General features: G+C 24.6%; 2 protein-coding genes and 1 pseudogene across 2 annotated transcripts; 2 read left to right on the plus strand and 1 right to left on the minus strand.

The window, feature by feature from the left end:
• The first annotated feature begins 467 nt into the window (after nt 1-467).
• On the plus strand, nt 468-2,551 carry LOC145844838 (solute carrier family 35 member H1 pseudogene; annotated as a pseudogene).
• A 645-nt stretch (nt 2,552-3,196) lies between these two features.
• LOC145843749 (solute carrier family 35 member H1-like) lies at nt 3,197-4,510 on the plus strand. Its single transcript, XM_082950967.1, has one exon. The coding sequence runs from the start codon at nt 3,201-3,203 to the stop codon at nt 4,287-4,289; it is 1,089 nt and encodes a 362-aa protein (XP_082807093.1). The 5' UTR covers nt 3,197-3,200; the 3' UTR covers nt 4,290-4,510.
• A 6,090-nt stretch (nt 4,511-10,600) lies between these two features.
• LOC145843882 (regulator of G-protein signaling 6-like) lies at nt 10,601-22,721 on the minus strand. The gene is made up of 6 exons (XM_082951144.1): nt 22,583-22,721; nt 19,166-19,383; nt 17,366-17,900; nt 15,243-15,548; nt 12,893-13,011; nt 10,601-11,469 (listed from the first exon to the last, which is right to left on the minus strand). The coding sequence occupies exons 1-6, from the start codon at nt 22,709-22,711 to the stop codon at nt 11,226-11,228; spliced, it is 1,551 nt and encodes a 516-aa protein (XP_082807270.1). The 5' UTR covers nt 22,712-22,721; the 3' UTR covers nt 10,601-11,225.
• Between the last annotated feature and the right edge of the window lie 1,566 nt (nt 22,722-24,287).

Consider the following 24,287-nt stretch of genomic DNA (forward strand, 5'->3'; position numbering starts at 1 on the left):
AAAATAACGAAAAAAATTCAGTTAATTTTTTTATTTTTTTAATATTTTTTTTATTTTTTTAAATTTTGTTTATACAGATTTTTTTAAATATGGCAAGGAACATTTACTAACCGTTTCAGGTAATTATCTTGAAAAACATAGGACAAAATAAGTTTTTAGTGAAGGTCTTTTTACCCTTTTTAAATATACCAATATAAAGCAAAATTTTCATAAGTAATTTGTTTCAGCAAGTTTAAAGTTAGGAAGCTAATTTTTTTGTGCTGTCTATTTATGTGATTTCTTAAAGTCAAAAAATTTTACTAAGCAGAATTTCAAAATTTTTATTTTTGAGGGGCAACATTTACACCCTAATGTATATATATTCGTTAAACATTAAAGTGTTACTTTTTAAATAAATATAAAAATTGCTTTAGATAAAGTGTTTATAATTGCTGATAGATAAAAGTTTGTTTATTATTATAGATTTTTTAAATGGCTTTCCTGTACCAGTCATTAGATAAAAAGCAATCTTACAATGCAAAAACACTAGAAGTCTTTAGAGTGATTGGCCTTGTCCTTTTCTACTACATTTTTGCTATTGGTCTGACATTTTATAATAAATGGATGTTTAATTCTTTTCATTTTCCATTGATTACTAGTTCAATTCATTTTTTAACTGTATTTTTAATATCAGGTCTTGCTCGTATTGTTTTTAAAAGTTGTAAAGATAGAAATACTTATTTGTCATGGTCAAACTATTTTAAAAATGTTGTTGTTACTGGTGTGGCAAGTGCGTTAGACATTGGTCTATCTAATTGGAGTTTTGTTTTTATTACAGTTTCACTTTACACTATGGTCAAATCATCTGCTGTAATCTTTATTTTAGGATTCGCACTTATTTTTAAACTTGAAAAGCCAAGAGTTTCACTTATATTTGTTATATTACTTATATCAAGTGGTCTTTTCATGTTTGTTTTCAAGTCTAGTCAGTTTGATCTAGAAGGGTTTTTACTTGTTTTAGGTGCTTCTTTTCTTGGTGGTTTGAGATGGACTATGTCACAAATACTAACCCAAAAACAAGATTTAAAACTATCTAATCCTGTTGATTTACTTTTTCACTTACAACCAATTATGTTTTTAGGAATATTTCCTCTTGCGATTATTAAGGAAGGAGTTAACTTTTTTACTATTCATAGTGGAATGAACTTTGATTATTTTTCAGATTTTGTTCCATCAATTTTGGCTGAAAAAACCTGGAGTTTGAGAAATTTTGAAAAAAACCTGGAAAATCCTAAAATTTCAAACAATTTTTATATGTATTGTAGTAAAATTTCAATTTGACACAAAAAATTAATCTTATAGATAAAAGTTATTTGTTATTATCAAAAATTTCATCATCAAATTTTTTTAAAATTAAAATTATATTTACAGATGTTTCACAGTATCTTTTCAATGTTTTTGTAATATTTAAGGCAGTAGTTAACCTTTATTTTAAACAAAAATAGACAAAAAGTTATGTACTTTTGAAAACCTGGTAGAAATTTCTAAAAAACTCATGGCCACCCTGCAAATAGCAATATTAACTTTTTAGTGTTTAGCTACTTATAAAACTTTTAAAAATTTTCAATTTAAGGGCATAGACATTTAAGCCCAATATTTTTTACAAAATTTAACATTAAGCTTTATATGAAAGCTTAGTTATATACTATAAGATACTTCACATAGAATAAAAGTTATTTATAAACTAATGAGATGTTGTCAGTTGTGTAAAAAGTTAACAATACAAACGTATGAAAGATAAATTTGTTGCCAATTTTCTTTGATTTTTTAAAAATTCTTAAAAATATTTATTCTCTTTCATTTTTGATTAATTTATATCAAATTTTTAGGAAATGTTCCTTGCATTAGTATAAAAAATCCTATTGCAAAAATAAAATATAAATCAAATTTAAAAATATATTACAAAAGTTTAAATATAATCGATTTTTATTATTAATATTTTTTTAAATAAAAAAATTTTTACTCGAAAGTTTCAGAAAGATTGCTTAAGAAGATATATTTTTAATAAAATGGTAATTTTTTTGCCATTTTACTTTAGTCCTTCCATAAGGAACCTATTGAGCTCATATCTCAAAAACTAAATTGAATTTTACAAAACACTAAAAAGTAGCTTTTAGCTAAGTTTTAGAGATAATTGAAATTAGATTGACATATAAAAAAGTCTGTATCCCTATGCCCTTATTTAAAAAAAAAGTTTACCCTTAAACCCCTGATAGTTCAGGCTAGTTTTTTGGAACTCAGCTGTTTTTTGCTTGGAAAAATGGTAATCTTGTTATAAAATACTTTATGTTTTTAACTAAATGTTGTGCATACCGTTTTAGATAATGTCTAAGTAAATTACAGTAATAAGCCTGTAAAAAAATTGCTTTTGAAATAATTAAAATAACTAAGATTTATCATTTTAGATTTAAATCAAAATTTCATTCAACATATATGTATATTAGGGTGCATCTGCTGCCCCAACCTTGGAATTTCCTTAGTAAAATTTTTTGACGTTTGGGAGATCACATAAGTAGACAGCACAAAAAAATTAGTTTCCTAGCTTTAAGCCTGCTGAAGAAAATTACAATTGAAAGTTTTGCTATATATCAGTATATTTATAAAGGGAAAAAAAGACTATTTCACTAAAAACTTATTTAATCCTACATTATTTGAGATAAAAATAAATAAAAAAAGTAAAATTTTATGGAAAAATAACGAAAAAAATTCAGTTAATTTTTTTATTTTTTTAATATTTTTTTTATTTTTTTAAATTTTGTTTATACAGATTTTTTTAAATATGGCAAGGAACATTTACTAACCGTTTCAGGTAATTATCTTGAAAAACATAGGACAAAATAAGTTTTTAGTGAAGGTCTTTTTACCCTTTTTAAATATACCAATATAAAGCAAAATTTTCATAAGTAATTTGTTTCAGCAAGTTTAAAGTTAGGAAGCTAATTTTTTTGTGTTGTCTATTTATGTGATTTCTTAAAGTCAAAAAATTTTACTAAGCAGAATTTCAAAATTTTTATTTTTGAGGGGCAACATTTACACCCTAATGTATATATATTCGTTAAACATTAAAGTGTTACTTTTTAAATAAATATAAAAATTGCTTTAGATAAAGTGTTTATAATTGCTGATAGATAAAAGTTTGTTTATTATTATAGATTTTTTAAATGGCTTTCCTGTACCAGTCATTAGATAAAAAGCAATCTTACAATGCAAAAACACTAGAAGTCTTTAGAGTGATTGGCCTTGTCCTTTTCTACTACATTTTTGCTATTGGTCTGACATTTTATAATAAATGGATGTTTAATTCTTTTCATTTTCCATTGATTACTAGTTCAATTCATTTTTTAACTGTATTTTTAATATCAGGTCTTGCTCGTATTGTTTTTAAAAGTTGTAAAGATAGAAATACTTATTTGTCATGGTCAAACTATTTTAAAAATGTTGTTGTTACTGGTGTGGCAAGTGCGTTAGACATTGGTCTATCTAATTGGAGTTTTGTTTTTATTACAGTTTCACTTTACACTATGGTCAAATCATCTGCTGTAATCTTTATTTTAGGATTCGCACTTATTTTTAAACTTGAAAAGCCAAGAGTTTCACTTATATTTGTTATATTACTTATATCAAGTGGTCTTTTCATGTTTGTTTTCAAGTCTAGTCAGTTTGATCTAGAAGGGTTTTTACTTGTTTTAGGTGCTTCTTTTCTTGGTGGTTTGAGATGGACTATGTCACAAATACTAACCCAAAAACAAGATTTAAAACTATCTAATCCTGTTGATTTACTTTTTCACTTACAACCAATTATGTTTTTAGGAATATTTCCTCTTGCGATTATTAAGGAAGGAGTTAACTTTTTTACTATTCATAGTGGAATGAACTTTGATTATTTTTCAGATTTTGTTCCATCAATTTGTATGATAGGTTTCGGAGCAATATTAGCATTTATGCTTAGTTTCTCCGAATACTTATTACTAAGTCAAACATCATCATTGACTCTAGCTATCAGTGGAATTTTTAAAGAAGTTTGTATTTTAGTTATGGCTACAACAATTAATGGAGATCAGTTGTCATCATTAAATATTTGTGGTTTTTTTGCTTGTGTCTTAGGAATTTGTCTTCATGTATACTTGAAGTTTAGAAATGAATTACATAAGAAAGTCAATCCTGCCAGTACAGATCAAATAAATTTGTTAAACAATCAATTTTCAGACTCTGATAATGAAGTTAACATATTTGAGTATGAAACAAATTAAAAAAGATAACATTAGCCTATATTGTTAATAGTTATTTAGGAATAACATTATTTTCAAAATAAATTATTATTTTTAAATTTTACACTTATAAAGTTTATTGATTTTAGTTACTATTAGTTAAACAATTATTTGAACTATTAAAAGATCTGTTAGATAATGTATTTCACATAATGTTTTTTATGTATTTATTTATTTAATTTATAGTTGAATCAATTCAAAGTTTTTTTTAGCTCTGCTTAACTAACTTTAAATTTTATAATATAAAAAAGCAATACTTTTGTTTTTTACTATTAACTATGAGTGTATGAGTTCTAGTGCTTATTTAGTAAGTTAAATTATAATTTTTTTTTTATCTGAAACAAATATCTTTATCTTGAAATTTGTATGAGAGGTTTTGGAGCAATATTAGCATTTATGCTTAGTTTCTCCGAATACTTATTACTAAGTCAAACATCATCATTGACTGTAGCTATCAGTGGAAATTTTAAAGAAGTTTGTATTTTAGTTATGGCTACAACAATTGATGGAGATCAATTGTCATCATTAAATATTTGTGGTTTTTTTGCTTGAGAAAGTCAATCCTGCCAGTACAGATCAAATAAATTTAAATTTGTTCAATCAATTTTCAGACTCTGATAATGTAGTTAACATATTTAAGTATGAAACAAATTAAAAAAGATAACATTAGCCTATATTGTTAATAGTTATTTAGGAATAACTTTATTTTCAAAATAATTTATTGTTTTTAAATTCTACACTTGTAAAGTTTATTGATTTTAGTTACTATTAGTTTAACAATTATTTGAACTATTAAAAGATCTGTTAGATAATGTATTTCACATAATATTTAATTTATAGTTGAATCAATTTAAAGTTTTTTTTTAGTTCTGCTTAACTAACTTTAAGTTTTATACTTTAAAATAGCAATATCTTTGTTTTTTTACTATTAACTATGAGTGTATGAGTTCTAGTGCTTATTTAGTAAATTAAATGGTATTTTTAATAAATCTGAAACTTATATTTTATCTTGAAATTGTCTTTAAAACATCTTCTTAATACTTAAACAGATGAGAAGCAACTTTGATAAAGACACCATTCACTTATTTTAAAGTACTTAAAATGCTGTAAAAATGATCCCTTAATTGTTACCCACAAGAAAAATTTTAATTCTTTGAGATTGATAGTTATCGAAGTCTTCTTAGAAACAAAAATAATTTTTAAACTAACTTATTTCTATATATAGGGTTGCCAAAAAACCTAGAATCCTGGAGTTTGACAATTTAGGCTAAAAAAACCTGGAATTTGAGAAATTATGAAAAAAACCTAGAATTTCGGACAAAAATGACTATAAAAACCTGGAATTTTAAACGAATTTTACATGTTAAGTAGTAAAATTTCGATTTGACACAAAAAATCTATCAGATAGATAATTTTTTTTTTGTCATCATAATTTTTTTATTATTTATAAACACATTTAAAGAAGCTTTACGATATCTTTTCAATGTTGTTATACTATTTAACACAGTTTTTTTTTACCTGAACTTAATTTTAAACTAATAATAGACCCAAAACCTTTAGTTTAAAAAACCTGGCATAAATTTTGAAAACCTGGAGAAAGTTTGCCAAAAACATTTGGCAACCCTGTATATAATTTGAGAAGCAAAACGCAAAATAAGTTTTTTATTAGTGTTAAAGTATGTATTTTAGGACGTTTGAATACTATTTTTTTAATATTACTTGTTCCTTTTAGCTAGAGTATTAGCCTGTCTTTGTAATTAAAAAAAAACTTAATTCTAGTTCTAGCGCAGTACTAAATTTTTTTTTTTCCAATGCTTATAGTTACTATGACAGTTATTCGTTTATATGGTCATTTTTCAGCCAAATGCTTATTATTTATGTAGATAAACTTGCGAAATCCCAACAAACCATTTTACTGTGCCTTGAACTAATTTTAAAAGTCGTTGTGTAAAAGAATTTATATATTTTTTTTTTCATAGCTAGGGCTTATTTTAGTCATTTTGAGTGCTTTTAGATAATTGAAATATTCCTTAATCAAAGTATTTCTTAAAACTTTTACGAAGTTTTTTGTTTATAATTTGCATGTGTACTTTTATAGTACGAAAATAAGGAAGTTGCAAAAGTATTCTAGAAAGGGTTTTTGATTAAAACTTAATATTTTTAATGAAAATTGTGGAAACAATAGTTTTTTATCCTATTTTGTTCTCTATTGTTTGTCATATGCAATAAAATTTACTTTGTAGAAGCATTTAAATATATTTAATTATCAAGATGTTATTATTTAATCTGAAAATAAAAAAATAATTAAGTTCTTATTAGAAACTATCTGTTTATAGAATTGGATTCCAATTAATTTTTTAAAATCAAACACAAAAAGACAATTAAGATATTTAGGTTTTATATAAAAAAAAGCTATTTATACTGGATGCTAAAATTTTAAGTATTCATTATATTCAATACTTCATAAAAAAGACCCTAACCAGGTAAGTTTGTAGAAGCATACGTAGCCACTTTAAAAATCCTTAATTTACTAAAACTTTACGTGTTCCTGTTTCTATACTGTCCTATTATGTTAGTACATAATGACCATTTACAACTACACTGAACTGTTTTATTGAATCAGTACTGAGAAAATCCTAAAAAGATAAAAAAATAAAAAATTTTAGGATATCATTTTTGTGTAAATAAAAAATATATTAATACTTACAATTAAGGCTAATTATTTTTTCTGTTAAACTCTTGGCTAGTTTTATTTTCATAACATTTCAATTTTAGTCTTTTTATTGATTTTAATCATGTACTCTAGTCTTAATTGTTACTTTTTTATGTTCAAGCCTAATTACCAGTTAATGATTTTCAACTTGGTTATTGAAAAAACTATTTTTTTAGTAACAACCATAAAAAGTGATAATGACTAAATTGACTATAATTTAACCTAAAAAACGTTACAAAACATTCTGATGAAGCGTAGTTTTATTTATTTACTTTTAAGATAACATTTTCATTTAGTTTTTATCTTTCAGCGAAAAATACGTACATGAGAAGTTATAGTTTTACTATAAAAACAAAAAAAAGTTATAAAACGTTCTTAAATAGTAATAAAAGAAAAGCCGAAGTAATGTTGATAAGTTTTTGATCTAAAAAATTACACTAACGAAGGTTTTATAAATATGTAATTTTAGTATTTTGAAGTGCTTTTGGCACTCAGTTTTTCAACGCCTTAAGCTTGTTTCAGAAGCTAAATCTTCAAAGAAAAGCAACAACAGAACTACGTTTGTAAGTTTTGAAAAAAAACTTTGAATATAGTAGTCTTCCATCGAGTATGCACTTTGAAAACTGTGTTCTAAACAGGAAGTGTGTTCTTGTTTAAAGTTTTTCGAAAAATGATGTTTTAAATACTTTAAAAATCTTAAATGTTGTTAAGTGATCTTAAAAAAAAAATATAACTTTTTCTAACTAAAGCTACTTAAAATTGTGTAAGAGGTATATTAGTCTTGTAAGCACTTTTGTAATATTTTTCGTCTCTTAAATTTAGATATAGTAAAGATTTGTTTGAAAAACTGTAATAGATTTTCTTAGCATTATCTCTTATTGAAATGATATAATTTAGTACTACTTTATGTTTATTATTACTACTTAGAAAAATTGATATTTTGTTTTAGATTAAACTAATTAAAAAAAAAACTTGTATAGGATAAATTTTAAGACCAACTTCTATAAAAAAAAAACTTCAATACCAACCATTTACCTTTTAAGACCTACTTTTTTAAACAATTACCCTTGATGGTAACTTACATATAATTCTTTAAAATTTTTTGAAAAAATACTTTTTTTTATTTTTGATAAAACATTTTGGAACCCATTACTCTTTATTAATATTTTTGTACGAATTGTTCTTATTTTTTGCCTAATTTCATTAAATAAGAAGAAACATAAGTAAACTGATGTTTTTTTAATTGTTATTTCTTACTGATAGAAGTTTTTTCAATATAATTCAAAACACAAACTTGTTTTTTAGACAAAGATCAATGTTTTTCGCTAACAAAAGCGTACTCAACGGTAAATGCGTACACAAATTACCTTACTTGAAACTTGAACGAGAAAACTTTGCCTAACTTATTTGTTTATTAAGCTGAAAAGTTGATAATGAAACTATTTATATAGAAATTTTTCTGTATAATTTAAAGAATAATTTATGTAGTGTGGTTGGTCAATTTTGTTTTAGTCAACGGGAAATTTTTGCTGGAAAAAATCTTTTGCGTACCGGACTTGTTTGAAAATATCCTCAAGGGCAACATATTTTTACAAAAGTATACTCCCTAAATAACTCTTAAAACAAAAACTGTAATTAAATGGCATTACTTTGATCTGAATATCAAAATTAGAGAACATTTCTAAGTTTCCTTTTTTTTAATTCTCAACCTTTTTTAATTTTAATTTGTTGTTTTCGAGCAAAAAATACGTGCGGGCTAGAAATTTTGTTTGGTTGGTCGGATCCAGCCCACGAGTAATATGCTGCTCAGTGCTCACCTTTGTTCTGTAGGGTATTTTTAAGTAGTTTGTCGGCTAAAACAGTCTAAAAAGTAAAAAAAATATTTTGAGCAAATTTAATTCAAAAAAATTAAAAACGTTTAAGTTCAATTAGCTAATAAGTATGTGGTAAAATTTATCGGTGATTCAGCTTACGCAAAGCAGCAATAGTCAGTTTATTGTTTTAATTCAATATTGACTTTTGAGCTGCCGAGTTGGAAGTAACTGTATAATTACATCCCAAACAGTGTTCTTCTGATATTTAAATGTAGTGTACTGTATGTTTCTAGCTTATTTAAATATATTTTAATTAGTCTGTTAAGTTTTATTTTCCTAATCTAAATTTAACTGAAGGTTCTAACTCTGATAACATTTATTTTAAATTGTTTTGATCTATTTTACTCGCCTTATTAAATATAGTAAAACAACTTGGCTAAAGTGTTTTCATTTTTTTATTTGAATAAAGTATATTTACTCACTAAATAGATAATATGATTAAATCCAATGTTACTCCACTTTAGTGTAGGGAACCAACCATGTCAAGGCGGTCGTCTGATGGCGGGCTACAGGAAAGAGAACCACTCTTCGTTTCAGGTATAATAATATATAATAATTGTTTATATTATGTAATGTTTTCGACAAATTATTATATAAAAAAATAAAATTTTGTATCAAACTCAGTCGTGTTATTTATTTCTGTATTAATAACTTTTTAAACTATTTTATGAAAAAATCTGAGAACTTTTTGATGGCTGTGAGTTTAACAAAAAAAAACTTTGATTTTTAAATCTTGTTGATTTCTCATAGATAAAGTAAAAACATTGATGCTTAACAATTTCTTAACTTATAATTTTTTTAAATGTTTTTACTTTTCAAAAACTAAGAAATAGTAGGTAATACTATGCTGGGTGAAATTTCTGTTTAATATCTGTAATTTTTTTTTAAATAATTTTTTATTTGTTTAGAAAAAATAAAAAACATCTTTTTAGAGTAAAATACAATTTATATACAAATATACTAAAGATAAAATATCTAATTTATTAGAAAAACCTAAGCTAATGAAAAGTTTAAAAATTAAAATAATAACCATTTGGATCTTTGTCGACATGAATCTTATACAAACTTAAAATAATACAACAAAAAAAAAAGTTCAACTTTTTTTTACATAAAGAAACCGTATAAGTAATTTTACATCATTCAAATGTTGTTGTACTAGTTTAATAGTACACTAAAAAGTATTTATAATATATTTATCTAAAATAGACGTTTTCAAATTATTTTCAGAGTACTTAAAAAAAAAGAAGTTATTTAAATTGTACTTAACTTGAACATAAACATATTACGAAAACACTTTTTGAACTAACAGTAAACGTTTTAAATTTTTTGTTGAGGAATGTAGTTTAAAACTTGATTTTCTTAGACTAATACTTAAACAATAAATAGTACTAAAACTTACACTTTAAAAAGTAGTCGAAAAAAATAAAACAATTTAATCAGACCAACTAATAACCAAAACACAAACAGACGAATTCATATTATGTTTTTTTAAAATTCTGCAATATTTAACATATGTAGAAAAATAGTAAAATACTTATTATATATAATTATTCAGTTTTGATAATTTAGCTTGAATTTTGACTTTTTAATAAAATTTCATTTAATACTTATACAAGCAAGAACTTAAAAGGAATAAATCAGTCATTTTAATTTCAATTTACAAATATAACATTAAAAAAACAAAAAAATTGCATTAATACATACTTCTATAAAATAATTATAATTTTAAACTTTAATTCTAAATTTAACTAAAAGTTAGAGTGCATAATAAATTACGGACATAATTTAAACCTTTTACACTAAGCATGTATAATTAAAAACAAAAAACATAACTTGAATTAAATTAAAAACAAACTTTATTTAAAATAATTTACTTTTCAAACTGAACATTTAGCATACATGCATAATTTATTTCAATTTAGTTATTACACAATTTTTAATAACCTTGTGTATATAAATTTAGGAAAATATTTTAAAATGATAAGTTTTGGTAATAGTAGAAGTCTTATAAAGAAAAATGTTATTTGTATAATATTACTATAAAAAAAACAACTAATAGTTTTATAGCAGCTCAAAAACGTACAGACACAGAACACAAAGTATAGCAACGAAGGAAAATCTACTCAGAACTACTTTAAAAAATCATCAAGTCAAAAAATTTATTGCAACAAAAATTCACTAACCAAACTCTTGAGGTTTTAACAGTTTATAGCGAAAAATTATACAGTAAAAAATTGAAAACAGCAGTTTTAATTTGGTACTTCATCAAGCAAGTGTACTTTAAAGAGCTATGTAAACACGGACATAGCAATAACACTTGGGTGTTAATTTTCACTCACATTGAGGATCGTTAACAAGCGCCAGGTACCGACCAGAGTCTTGTGTACTCGATAACCTCGCGCTTTGTTTTGAATTAAAAATTTGATTATTGAGATTTGTACTGTTGTCACTTTGCCGCTTGGATGCAGTTGAAGCGGACTTAGCTGAGTTATACTGATCACTTTTGATAAATCTCGCGTACGAATCGGACTTCATCAGATTGTAAATGTGCTCTTGAGCGTCATCAAAACAATACCTGCAGTAAAATTCAAGATAAGAATCAATAACAGCTTTTTTCTTAAGAAACAAACACACTTAAGATAACTACAGAGATTTTATATAAGACGCAACTATACTTAACCTATAAAAAAGTATTTTAAAGACTACAAGATAATTTTAAGGAAGCTTCGCTATGGTATGTTTGAAAAGACTTTAATCGATTACAAAATTCTTAACAAGCGGAATATAAATTTTACAAGTACATGAAAACACATGGTTTAAGTTTATATCTGGAGTCGTCAAACTACGGTGTGCAAAATCAAAAAAAAATTGTGCAAAACAAATAATGTTAAGTATTTTACAATAGAATATGTACTAGTAATTCGATTGTTAGCAGTAGTTCTTATTTGATAATCATATTATATACAATTTGGCTTAAAAGAATAAAAAAAGAAATATTTAAGTAAATTCATTAAAAATTACAGCGGCCTTTAAGACTTTTTCCTAACAAGTCCGATTGGCAAAAGACTTAAAGACTTGCTTTTAATTGACCAGTTGACCTACAAAGGGTGAAAAATTAAATAAATAAGAACAGAAAAAATACTAACAATTTTGAGTTTTCAATCGATTTATATTACTCTTATAAACTTTATACCACTTCAAAAAAGTGGTTAAAATTTATTTTATATGTAAGTATTTATTATTTCGTTTAATCAAGTCTTAATTTTAAGGTAAAATTAAGCAAAATTTTTCGGTAACTTTTAATTTGTTTAAAAGCAAAAACATTATGCATTTAAACATAAATGATTTCTAAAATACTTATGTAAAAAAAAAAGCGAAAAAAGTTTAGAAAACAAGAATTTAGCGTTAGACAAATATGTATAACACTTCTTTTGATTTTATAGTCACCAAAAAATTCAATGTCTTACCAGCCTATTATGTGAGCTAGGTTTATACACAACTAATAAACGAACAAATAAAACCAATCACACGCACGATCCCTATAGAAAAAGTTGATTGGACAAGATTTATTAGTAAAGCTTATTTATCGAAAATACAAGTGAGTGATTTAAAAGTGTTAAAATAAATAAGTTATATAATAAATTTGTACCAAAATAAAAGAAGACTTGTGCAAAAATAAAATAAAAAAACGCCAAGCATTCCTAATCCGTTTCCATTAAAAAATATTCAAAAGTTATTAAATCTTTTTACGTTAAAAACTTTAAGTTTTTTGAAAATATTATAAAACATTTCAATTGTGTCATTATCTCAGGAAAAATAGACAAAACTTAAGATTATTATTATTTTCCTTAAATTCGGATACCAAACTTTATTATTAAAAAAATCATAAAAAAGGCATTTGTAAAACTTCACAACAAATATTTAATTGTAGGTAAAACTAAGTTTAAAAAAGAGCATAGAAAATAAAAACTAATTTGAAACATTTTTTTTATACCTACCTGTCACTTGAATCTTTCTTAATTTTTGTTTCAACGTTTTCTTTCACTCTTGAATCTATGTTAATCATATTTGTTGTACTAGACTTTTCATCTAAATATTCACTATATATTTCTTTTACCTGTTAAAAAAATCAGGCATTAAAAAACTAACAAGTTTTATGAGAAAGAAAATAAGTAATTTCCAACTTAGAACCTGTAAAATTAGAAAAAAAATGTGCAGAAATTAATTTGAACTGCTATATTTAGAAAAGCTTTATTTATAATGAATCTGCTTTAAAAACAAATCCATATCAGGCATATAAATGGATGCCTATTGGCAACTATGGTTTACAGTTTGTAATTACTTGTTGCTTAAAATAAAAAATAAATATTTATATACAAGAGTAACTTTGAATGCTATACAAACAACATTAATCATAAAATAAAATTTAACTGTTTATGTAAACAGGGTTCGTGCGCGAAATTTTTTTCATTTAGCCTGACTGAGACCAATTTAGCCTGACATTTTTTCAAAGTAAAGAAAATCCCCTTTAAAAGTCATTTTAGGTATTGGGGGGTCTTCATTAGAACTATTGTAGTCTCCGACTTCAACCAGCTTTATCTTAAAAATATTTTGAGCTTTAAAAATCTGCAATAAGCAACTAATAGCTTAGTTACAAATCAATAAAATAAGACTAAATTGTGAAAAAGATGATTGCCACCCCCCTATGCCCTTAACATAACAAATTCTGTGATAAATTTTAAAATAAGTACTATATCTAATATATTTCTAGTGTAAAAATTCAATGTATATTATTAACACAATTGTTTAATTTAATTGAGCACTAAGTAAAAACATTATAACCATAAGTCTTATATTAAAATGAAGTGCATTGTCGTGTTTTATTAAAATTCAAACAAACAGCAAAGTTGTTGAACTAAACTGTAATGTTTAAACTGTATTTTTTTAATGAATTTTCATAATCATGACGTAAATAACCTACTTAAAACAAATAATGAAAATTCTTAAAACTTTTTAGAGATTCTACAAAAGGTTTTAAGCATTTATTTTTACAAATACTGACTGAGTTTGTCTTCTTTAATAACTAAATCTTTATTTAAAATAAATTCACATCTCAATTTGATCTTAAAAAGATTTCTCTTTTTTTTATCAAAAATATTCTAGCATTTGAGTTGAGAAAAACTGTGATTCTCAAATTTTAAAATAAAAAAACTGATTTAGCCTGACGTTTTTAAACTTTTTTCAAAAATTTTTTATTTAGCCTTACGCGCACGAACCCTGTGTAAAGTAAAAATATACTTATTATAAAACTAATGCAAATACTATCAAAATTATTTTAAACCAACTAGGCCGAAAGTAAAACAAAGTGGACCAATATTGTACCAAAAAAAAAACTGTTTCTAAACACATAATAACAGGAAATCATTTTTAACATTACAAGATCAGCCAAGTTTACTGACACGGTGGCAACTTTGAATATTGTAAATCAAGCAGAAAAGCAATTCAGAATATTTTTATCTAAAACTATACAAAATACTAAAAGCAAAGCCATTAAGATCTAGTATGCTACAAGCATTAGGCTTTAATTTTATATTATATGAATATAAAAATTTGAAATGAGTACTTCGTCACATTAAAAAAACTTACTATTAAAGTTTACAATAATATTATAAACAAATAAATTCAACTACTTGGTTTTTACATTGTTTTAAATACATTAAAAAAAGTAAATTAATTTCTTAATATATTTTCTATTAACAATTCGAAACTAACTGTATAGTACATTAAGCATATTATACAGTTATTTCTAGATTAGATAAGTTTTTTATGAAAAAGAATACTTTAAGAAAAGAAATATAATGCATTCAAAAACGTTTCTCCAGGTTTTCAAAAGTTCCTCCAAGTTTTTAAAAGTAGACATTTTTGGCTCTATTTTTAGTTTAAAGTTAAGTTTAAGGTAAAAAACTGTGTTAAATAGTATAAAACATTGAAAAGATACTGTAAAGCTACTTCAAATATGTATTTTAATAACAAAAAAATTTTGATGACAACAATTTTTTTTTATCTATATGATATTGTTTTTGTGTCAAATCAAAATTTTTCTATTTAACATGTAAAAATTGTTTAAAATTCCAGTTTTTTTTTCAAAATTTCGCAAATTCCAGGTTTTTCTAGGTTATTCTAGATTTTTCCAGGTTTCAAAGTTTTTTTGGCAATCCTGTGTGTTAATTTCAACACTCTAGATGCCTTAAAAAAGAAACAACCTAATCAGTTTAAAAAATGTTTTACAGAAGTTACACAACTAATTAACTTTAAAATATGCATACATCTATACAGATAAATACTAACTACTCTTTTTACTTCATTTATCGGTCTACTTTTAAGCCTTTTGCATGCAAGCCAAAAATCTAAATTTTCGGCTGAAAATTCTTTTTGAAGAAATTTTCGAAACTCCTCCGTACCGGTACGGTCTTTCAAAAGGTTTCCAAAAGAAAACTTCCACTGCTGTATGCGATTGAGTTCGTTATCGTTTGAAATCCACCGGTGATCGTCCTGGTGCCACGGGTTGCTTATTGAATGGCATGCTTCGGTTTGCGTCAGCAGCGAATCGAATATGCAGTGTTGCTTGATATAATGTTGTAGGATTCCACAGGCCTGAAAAGCATTAATACCTGTATTTAAGTTGGCGTAAAATATACTGCATGAAGCAAAAAGTACTTTTAAAGTCATACAAGTGTAAAAATTTTAAGTGTAAATAAAAGTAAATATAGCTGCTAACAGATAATTATAATAAAACATACTACTTTATTCAACATTTAAGATAGAATATAATAAAAAAAGGTTCTGCCTTGCGTATAAATATCACTGAAGTCTTTGTAAACAAGGTGATGTAACAATAATTAACCTTTATCTAGGAAAGGAAACTTTAATTCTTGTATCTATATACAGAAAATAAAAATCTTTATACGCTCAACATGTAAGATTCAGCTTGTAAGTGTTAGTATGATAAGTTTGAAAAGTTAGTGAGTGGTAGTTCTTAAACCGCCCAGTTGTATCAGATACAGTTACGAAATTTCGTAGCTCGAAGGCCTTCAGTTAGATTTCGGTCATTATTACAGGGTTGCCAATAGACTTGGCAAGTTTTCTCCAGGTTTTCAAAATTAATCCAGGTTTTTAAAACTACACGTTTATGTTCACTTTTTTTAATTTAAACTAAAAATTAAGGTAAAAAAACGTGTTAAATAGTATTGAAAAGATACTGTAAAGCTATTTTATATGTGTATTTTAATCAAAAAAAAAATTATTAAAATCTTAAGATAAGGAATTTATCTATATGATGCATTTTTTGTGTCAAATCGAATCTTACTATTTTACATGTAAAAATTTTTAAAATTCCAGGTTTTTCCAGTTTTTTTCTTCAAAATTTCTCAAATTCAAGGTTTTGTGGCAACTCTGTTATTATCAAAATTCTAAGTATTATAAAACCTAAGAAAAATTTATATTAGCTATAATAATGTTTTAATTTATATTTGTCTATATCTTATCTTATATATCTTTTATTTATTTAGCTTTTATTTTTGTGTAGCTTCATTTGAAGTTCTCATTAACTTTGCATTTATATATGTAGGTGTTCGAAATATCAAATGCAAAAAGACAAAACGCTGTACAGTATGTCTCATTTTGTAGTAAATAAACAAGCGAGAATAAACAAGCACGAATAAACAAGCGCGCACATTAAAGGCCCTAAAACCTTAAGTTTAATACCATCAGCCGCTATAGCTTACGATATAAGTAAAGCATTTACAAAAAATTGTATTCCCAAATTTTATAACATATTAAAGTTTAAAAAAAAAATACTTAGAAATATTTTGCCGTGGATTATTTAGTAAGTAATTGGAAAAAAAAAGGTACAACTACTAAAACTATAATGGAAAAATTTTAAAAACTAAATGAGATAGCTTATAATCACTCAAATATATTAAAATTTGTAAACAATGTATATCTGCAGCTTTAAACTATACAAATAATATAACTTTGCCATGTATTTTGCAATGTTTTCATCGTTTATTTCAATTGTTGATAAGCTTTTATGTAATTTTTGAAAAAATTCAATTTATATATTGTAAACTAAAATTTATATTTAACAAATATCAATTATAAGTTAAGTTTAATGCTAAAACTTGCTGCTTTGTAATGAAGTAAGCTTTAAAATTTTTTATAAAAAACATGTAGTTTAATCGAATTCAGGTAATATTATATTGATGATTGATTATGTGCTAAACATTTTTTTTTTAATGTTTATGTATTACAAATTTTGACAAAAAGTTAAATTGATTTAATGTCTGAAGTTGAAAAAGTATAAAGATTACATATGTTATATATACAACTAAAGTACTAATTCTGTAAAGTATAAAAAAAAACAGTATCAAAGTCATAAATACATATAATATAGTAAAAAATAAGAAAATAACCTTTGACATTTTTAGGCAGTGACGATTGAGTTTCTTTTTAATTTTTTCGATTTCTTTTAAAAGTATAATTGATTCTAAACTTATATTTGCATCATTATTAACGTTTAATTTAGTCATTTCAATTGATAGTGAGCTTTCAGATGTAGATATAGTATTTTTACGAGGAGAAGAATTGTAAAAAGTCTTTCTTTGTTTCTGGTCATTATAGTATGCTTTCATTATATCAACTTCTGTTGTATTTACACACGCAGGTACTGGTCTGTGTACATCCCAGAACGCTCTTTCTTGGCTATCAAGCACTTTTCTACGAACTTTTTCTCTTTTTCGGTCTTTGTTAGCTTCTTGTTCAGCACGACTATATATTTGATCCCATCCTTTTGAGAACCGCATTTGCAATTTTGCAAGATTCTCCGCTTCATAATCAGCAAGTTCAAGTCGGGCTTTATTCTGCATAGTTCTTTTGCAAAGATAAACTGCATATTCTGTATTGTCTGGCTCCCAGCCCTTTGAAGGCCAATAATGTTCGTTTTGAAACCTGTTTTGTAAATATATTTTAGAAGTTAAAAATGAAAACTTAAAGTAGTGACATTTGTACTAGAAAAAAATTTTACAATAACAAGTTTTGTTTCTATTTCATAGATAATTTGATAAAAGGTTTCCCAAACTGTTTTCCTACACGCCTCTAAAGCAGAGCTTAGAAAAACGTTCGCCCCTATTTTTAAACACCACCCTTTACTAGTTAATTACTTACTTAGTTTTTCGCCGTCTAACTAATTAATGACCTCTGATAGCCTATATCACTCACTTAGGGGCGATATTGACCATTTTAGGTTTAATTGGAAATTGAGACCTTGCCCTAATGGACTGATAAAATCTATACAAAAAAGGCAAGTTCAAAATCTTAAAAGCTGTTTTAATAAACAAGATTTTTTTTAAGATGAAGTCCCATTTTTTATTCTAAATTCAAGTTAAAAACTGTAAGAAATATGTGAAACGTTTTGTTGTTTTGAGAAGAAAATGATAAAAGATTTCTACTTTAACATGGATAATCAATACTATTTATTTTTTATCTTTGAACAAAAATGTTTGCTTAATAATTTATTAAAAAATTAAATATTACTATAAGAAATATTGAATTCTAAAAAATGTAATTAAACATACACTTATAATTATATATTCTTTATTTTTTCATTAGTTAGCTAAAATTTATTTACTCTTTAACTCTTTAAATTAAACAAAAATACTAAGTTGATTAAAATAACTCACAACTGATTAAACAAAGATTATTTAGACTGATATTTTTGTTTGATAAGATAAAAAGTAATAAATTCTAAATTAAGATAGTAAAGTAAATTGTCATATCATAAAACTTAGTTTCACAAATTATATTAATTTTGAAGTTAATTAGTTTTAAAAATAATAAAAATAATTATGGGTAACTACAAAATGTACATTTATATTACATTATATGTGATTCAAGAAATATAGAAAATTACCTTCATCTTATTTTTAATGAAAAAGGTTTAGCCTGATCTAATTTGTAATTGGTTAAAAATTACCTAACCTCTCTAAATATTATTAAGGATAAATGTTAAGGATAAAAAATAAGTATGAATATTAAAAACTTTTGGAGAAAAAAAGAATTACATTATACTTTATGTAGTTTAAAATTCATGAATTTAATAAAATTAATAATCTCCTTATATTTAGAGAAGAAATGCAATTTAATTTGTAATAAATATACAACTTAGAAAGTACAATTATTTATTAGATACTAAAAAAAAACTTAATAAACCTCACCTGTAGAAACTGCCATCATTTTTTAGCATAATAACATGGTCATCTATTGGAAAAAAGTAACCATGCGCAGCTATAAGAGAACCAAGATGAACTGCCTCTTGTTCATTCATATGCAAATTTTCTACTAACCACAACACCATGTCTTCTCCACTAAACACATCTGGAATTTTGGTCAAGATTGACTTTACAGTTTTTATTGGAACACCAGTCTGCTTTTTCTGTGCGAAAAATATTAAATTTGGATTTTCCAGCAATAAAGTTCTTAAATTGTCTTAAACTTCAACATAATTTTAATTTTAGTAGAAAAAAGTAAATGCCTTACCAAAGCAATTGCACTTGTTCAGTTTTTTCCAAAGAGTGTGATATCTGCTCATCAGTGGACAACAAATAGTAAATGGATATAAGAGGAGAAATTTTAAGTAAATGGAAAACTTATATGTTTGCATTTGTAGTATCTAAGTTTATCATTCAAAATTTATTTATTAACAAAGTTTTTTTTTTATTAATCAAATTAAAAATATTATAATGTTTATACCATTAATTTAAGCTGCAACTTAGACATTTTATTTCAAATGTTCAAAAATTATTAATTGTTTATCATATTTGTTTAAGAGAGATACATTAACAAGAACTTTGTTGTTACATCTGCACCATGAAAACTCCCTAAACATTTAAGATATAAGGGGGGAGGGCAAATCACTTTTTTGATAATATTATCTTATTTTGTTGATTTTAAATTAAGCTCAAGGCTGCTTTTTATAGATTCAAAAACATCAAAATCATTTTTGAGATATATCCGGTCAAAGGCAGAGACTACAATAGGTTCCCTTACGGGAGGCACAATTAAAAAATCATCTCCCTTTACGTTTTTTGAGATAATTACCTAAAACATTAAAGAAATGTTCCTTGCAATATCTAGAAAACTTTCTCAGAGTAAAATTTAAAAAAATTCAAATTTTATAACATAACAAAAACAAAAAAAAATTAAAATTTTTATTTTTTCATTTTTTGTAGCTTAGTTAAAACTCAACAAAACAAGATTTTAAATTGTGAAAAAAGTGATTTACCCTTCTATGCACATAATACAGAAGAGAAGGAACATCAGCACTAATAGTTTATGTACCTTTTAAAACGTCTGTACAATTTTTTTTGTCATTATGAAAATTACACATTTTCTTTGTGCACTTAATTCTTTATATTGAACTTACTTACTCAATTTATTAATTTTTTGAAGTAATTTTTATTTATACTTGAACTTGAAAAGTAATTTAGCATTAAACTGGGGTTAAAAATGATAAGTGGAACTATATTGTAATTGTTATCTTATTTGCACAAATTTAACAAAAAGCTGTACCACGTCATTTTAGTAATTTTAATACTTTATTAGTAGTTATTGTTTTACAGTGATCTAAACATTAAACATCACATTTTTCGTATAAAAATTGCATTCTCATTCTGACTTTCAATGCTAGCCCAGCAGCCTATCAATAAAACTAGTTTGTATAAAAAACATTTTCTTGTGTACATAAAATGTTAAACAATAAAACAATTATTTGTTTACATGTTGTTCTAAATTATTTAAAACTTTTTTTTTGATTCATCTTAGTAATTTAAAAAGCTATTGCAACAGTCAAAAATGATTTACATTTTTCTACATTTTAAAATTGTGTATTTCAATATAATATTAATTTAAAAATTAATTACCAAATAATTACATTTAATTATTAAAGCTAAAAAATTTACTTCAAATCAGCTAAGTATAACTTAATTCTAATATAAAGTTTTTAAACAAACCTTTATACTGTATGACGTAACTATTTTTTGCTATTTCAAAATTATTATTTATAACTAAATTTACTTTATAATATTATCAGTTTTTAGCAAGATTAGTCTGAGGATGTGCCAAACGAAATTAATTAATAAACCTTTTTAAAATGAGTGACTAATGTTTAAATTTTTTAGTTAAAACTAGTACCAAAACCAAACTATTCAAAAATTATTTAAGCAAGATAACAACAAAAAAATACATTTTAAGTATTCAGTTAAGAGCATAAGAGGTAAAAAACTTTCTTTTAGATATATTTCTATAACTTAGCTAACAGTTTAGTTTTACTATTTTTACAGTTCTAAGTACCTTTTGAAATTTAAGCAAAGTTTGTAAGTTTGACAGGTATGGAAGACACAAACAAATATCAAGCTCAAGTTCTGATGACTTTTGCAAATGTTTTCTTTGGTGGTATTATAATCGAGGGTACTAACTGTCTTACCAAGTGTATTATACTTTGCAATGCAATTAGACAAGGTTTACATACCTAATTGTTTAATACTAATACAAACTTTGATCATTATTTCATTGATTTTAGATTTTATTGATGTTTTGTTGTAGTTTTTATTTGTTATAAAAAAACAACTATACCAATATTCTTATAAAATTAATATATACTTATTTAAACTATTCAGAATTTAAAGTCAATCGTTTGCAAATAGAGATCCTAGCAAAGCAAGTTCACTGGATTATATAGTATTAACAAATTTACACGGTCATTAATGTTACTTGAATATAGAAAGAGTACTGTGTAAATGTGTTATTATTATATAACTATTTATTAATTATTTACATAACAATACCTTTATAATTTTTATAGGAAATATAAGGTTTTGTTTACTATATCTTTATTTTTTTTACTGATTTCAAGTATTATTCAAATCTTAAACTAACTTCAATTTCTTTGTATGAATAAGTTAAAACCATACAAATGCCATTGTTTAAGTGCTATTCACTATTTCATTTTTGTTTAAAACGGTTGGTTTATCTCACTGAACCAAGTATTAGAATAGAGCAGTGACAAAGTAGTTCAATATTATAAAAATAAACTGTGACAAATTGTCAGGGTTGCCAAAGGTTTTTGAGAAATTTCTTTCAGGTTTTTCAAAAAAACAAGTTTTTGGGACTATTTTTAGTATAATTTATGTTTAAGGCAAAAAACTGTCTTAAATAGTATAACAACATTGAAAAGACACTGTGAAGCTACTTTAAATGAAGTATTTAATAATGAAAATTGATAATAACAAAAAACTTATTTTTTACAATAGATTTTTTGTGTCAAATCAAAATTTCATAACTTTACATGAAACAATTGTCTAAAATTCCAGGTTTTTTCATGATTTTTGTTCAAAATTGCAGTTTTTTTAGCTTAAATTGTTAAAATCCAGGTTTTTCCAGGATTCCAGTTTAATGGTAACCCTGTGTTATATAAAACAATAGAAAAACTAATACAAATTAATAGAATTTGTGATAACTAAAATAAAACGGTGACATATAATCACTTTTGTGTCACATAAAACAATAGTTTAAGTAAATTATTATAAAAACAATTCTGCAAATGATTAAAACTATTTCAGTATTTATCAACTAACTTTCATAGAATAAATAACATTTTCTATCTTGTTCCATAAAATTCTCCTTGGATGATCACGATAGTTTAATAGTTTTAAGTCATTTGTTTGAAGATTGTTGCTACTAGAACTCGATGATAGTTTAGCCATAACTAACTAGATGTCTAAAAAAATAATACATTTAATAAACTAAACTTTTACTTAACTTTATTTTATAAAATTTAGCAAATAAATTTGTCCAAAAACTCAATTAGTATAGTGTTTGAAAACTTTTGTATATTTTATTATAGAAAAGATATATTTTTAGTTAAATAGTCTTTTTTTCACATATTTGGTTTGCTCCTTTCATTAGAAACCTATTGAGCTCACCAATTTTTATAGCTTTTATCTCAAAAATTACTTTGAATTTTGTAAAGCAGTTAATGTAAAAACCAAATTGGACCCCTATGCCCTTAATTGATATAAATTTGATTTTAACTAGTATTTAGTTGCCAATACTAAAACGGGTAAGAGTCTGAAATTCACAAAGCATCACTTTTGAACTAAGACACTTTTGCATTGTTCAAATTATTTTTAATTATTTGTTTATAATCTTTAGATTACTATACTATTTTTACTATCATTAATACCCCTAACCCTTACCTTCTGTCTGTAACTTTTTTTTGTCTTTTTATAACTTAATACTTTTTATTAGGTATGTATATATATATATATATATTATCAATGTTACCCCTAACCCCCGGCTAGTAATTTTTTTTTGTTTTTACATTTTAATTTTTTTACTCTTGTGCAAAAATAACCCTTCAGGCAAAAGTGACCCTCTGTGCAAAAGTGTCTTTGTGTAAAAGTGACCGTTTATGCATAAGTGTTTTTGTTCAAAAATGTTTTTGTGCGTATTCGACCCATTCCCACTAAAACAGTATGTCTCTAGTTACAGAGTCAAAAAACTTTCCTGAGTGACCAAAAACTGTCTTGAGTGACCTTAAACTATTCTGAGTATTTTAAATGTTTAAAAAAATATTTTTACTTCTTGTGCATACTACTTATATCTCATGTTCAATTTCCTTCTAAACAATATAAAGAAAAGCATATATATGTTTCTAATTTTATGTTTACTAAACTAATTTGAAAGACTGTTTCCTTAAATTCAGCATGTTGCAGCTTACTTCTTTTAAAACATGTTTTAAATTGTTTTTTTATTTAACTTAGAAAGCTTTTAATAAATCTACAAAACAAAAATTTCAAAATACAAAAAGTATTTATATTAACTCATATTTATAACAGTCAATATCAATAAAAGACTATCACTGATATCATTTTCATTTATTTAAACATAAAACTTTAAATTCTAATGTAAAAGTAAAACTACATTAGTCTATACTTATTTTTGTTTGAATACAAGTATTAAAAAGTTATAACTAACTAATTTATCTATGAATTAAGGACATATAAAACAATAAAATTTTACTATGTTTAAAAAAATAACTTAAATAAAATATAAAGTAAATTAAAATTTATAACACACAGTAAATCATTTATATCTCTGACTGTTTTTGATAATATAAGTTCAAATTATTACAGTTATTAACTTCAGATACAAAATAAAGCTACAATGGTATCTCTAAGATTAGTGAATACTTGGCTGCAAAACTAGACTTTGAAATAAGCATTTCATAATGAATGAAAATCAAGTTTATGAACAAGATAGAGATTTGATAAAACAACA

Source organism: Thalia democratica, chromosome 9 (assembly GCF_965202585.1).
Source record: "Thalia democratica chromosome 9, ktThaDemo2.hap1.1, whole genome shotgun sequence".
NCBI lineage: Eukaryota > Metazoa > Chordata > Thaliacea > Salpida > Salpidae > Thalia > Thalia democratica.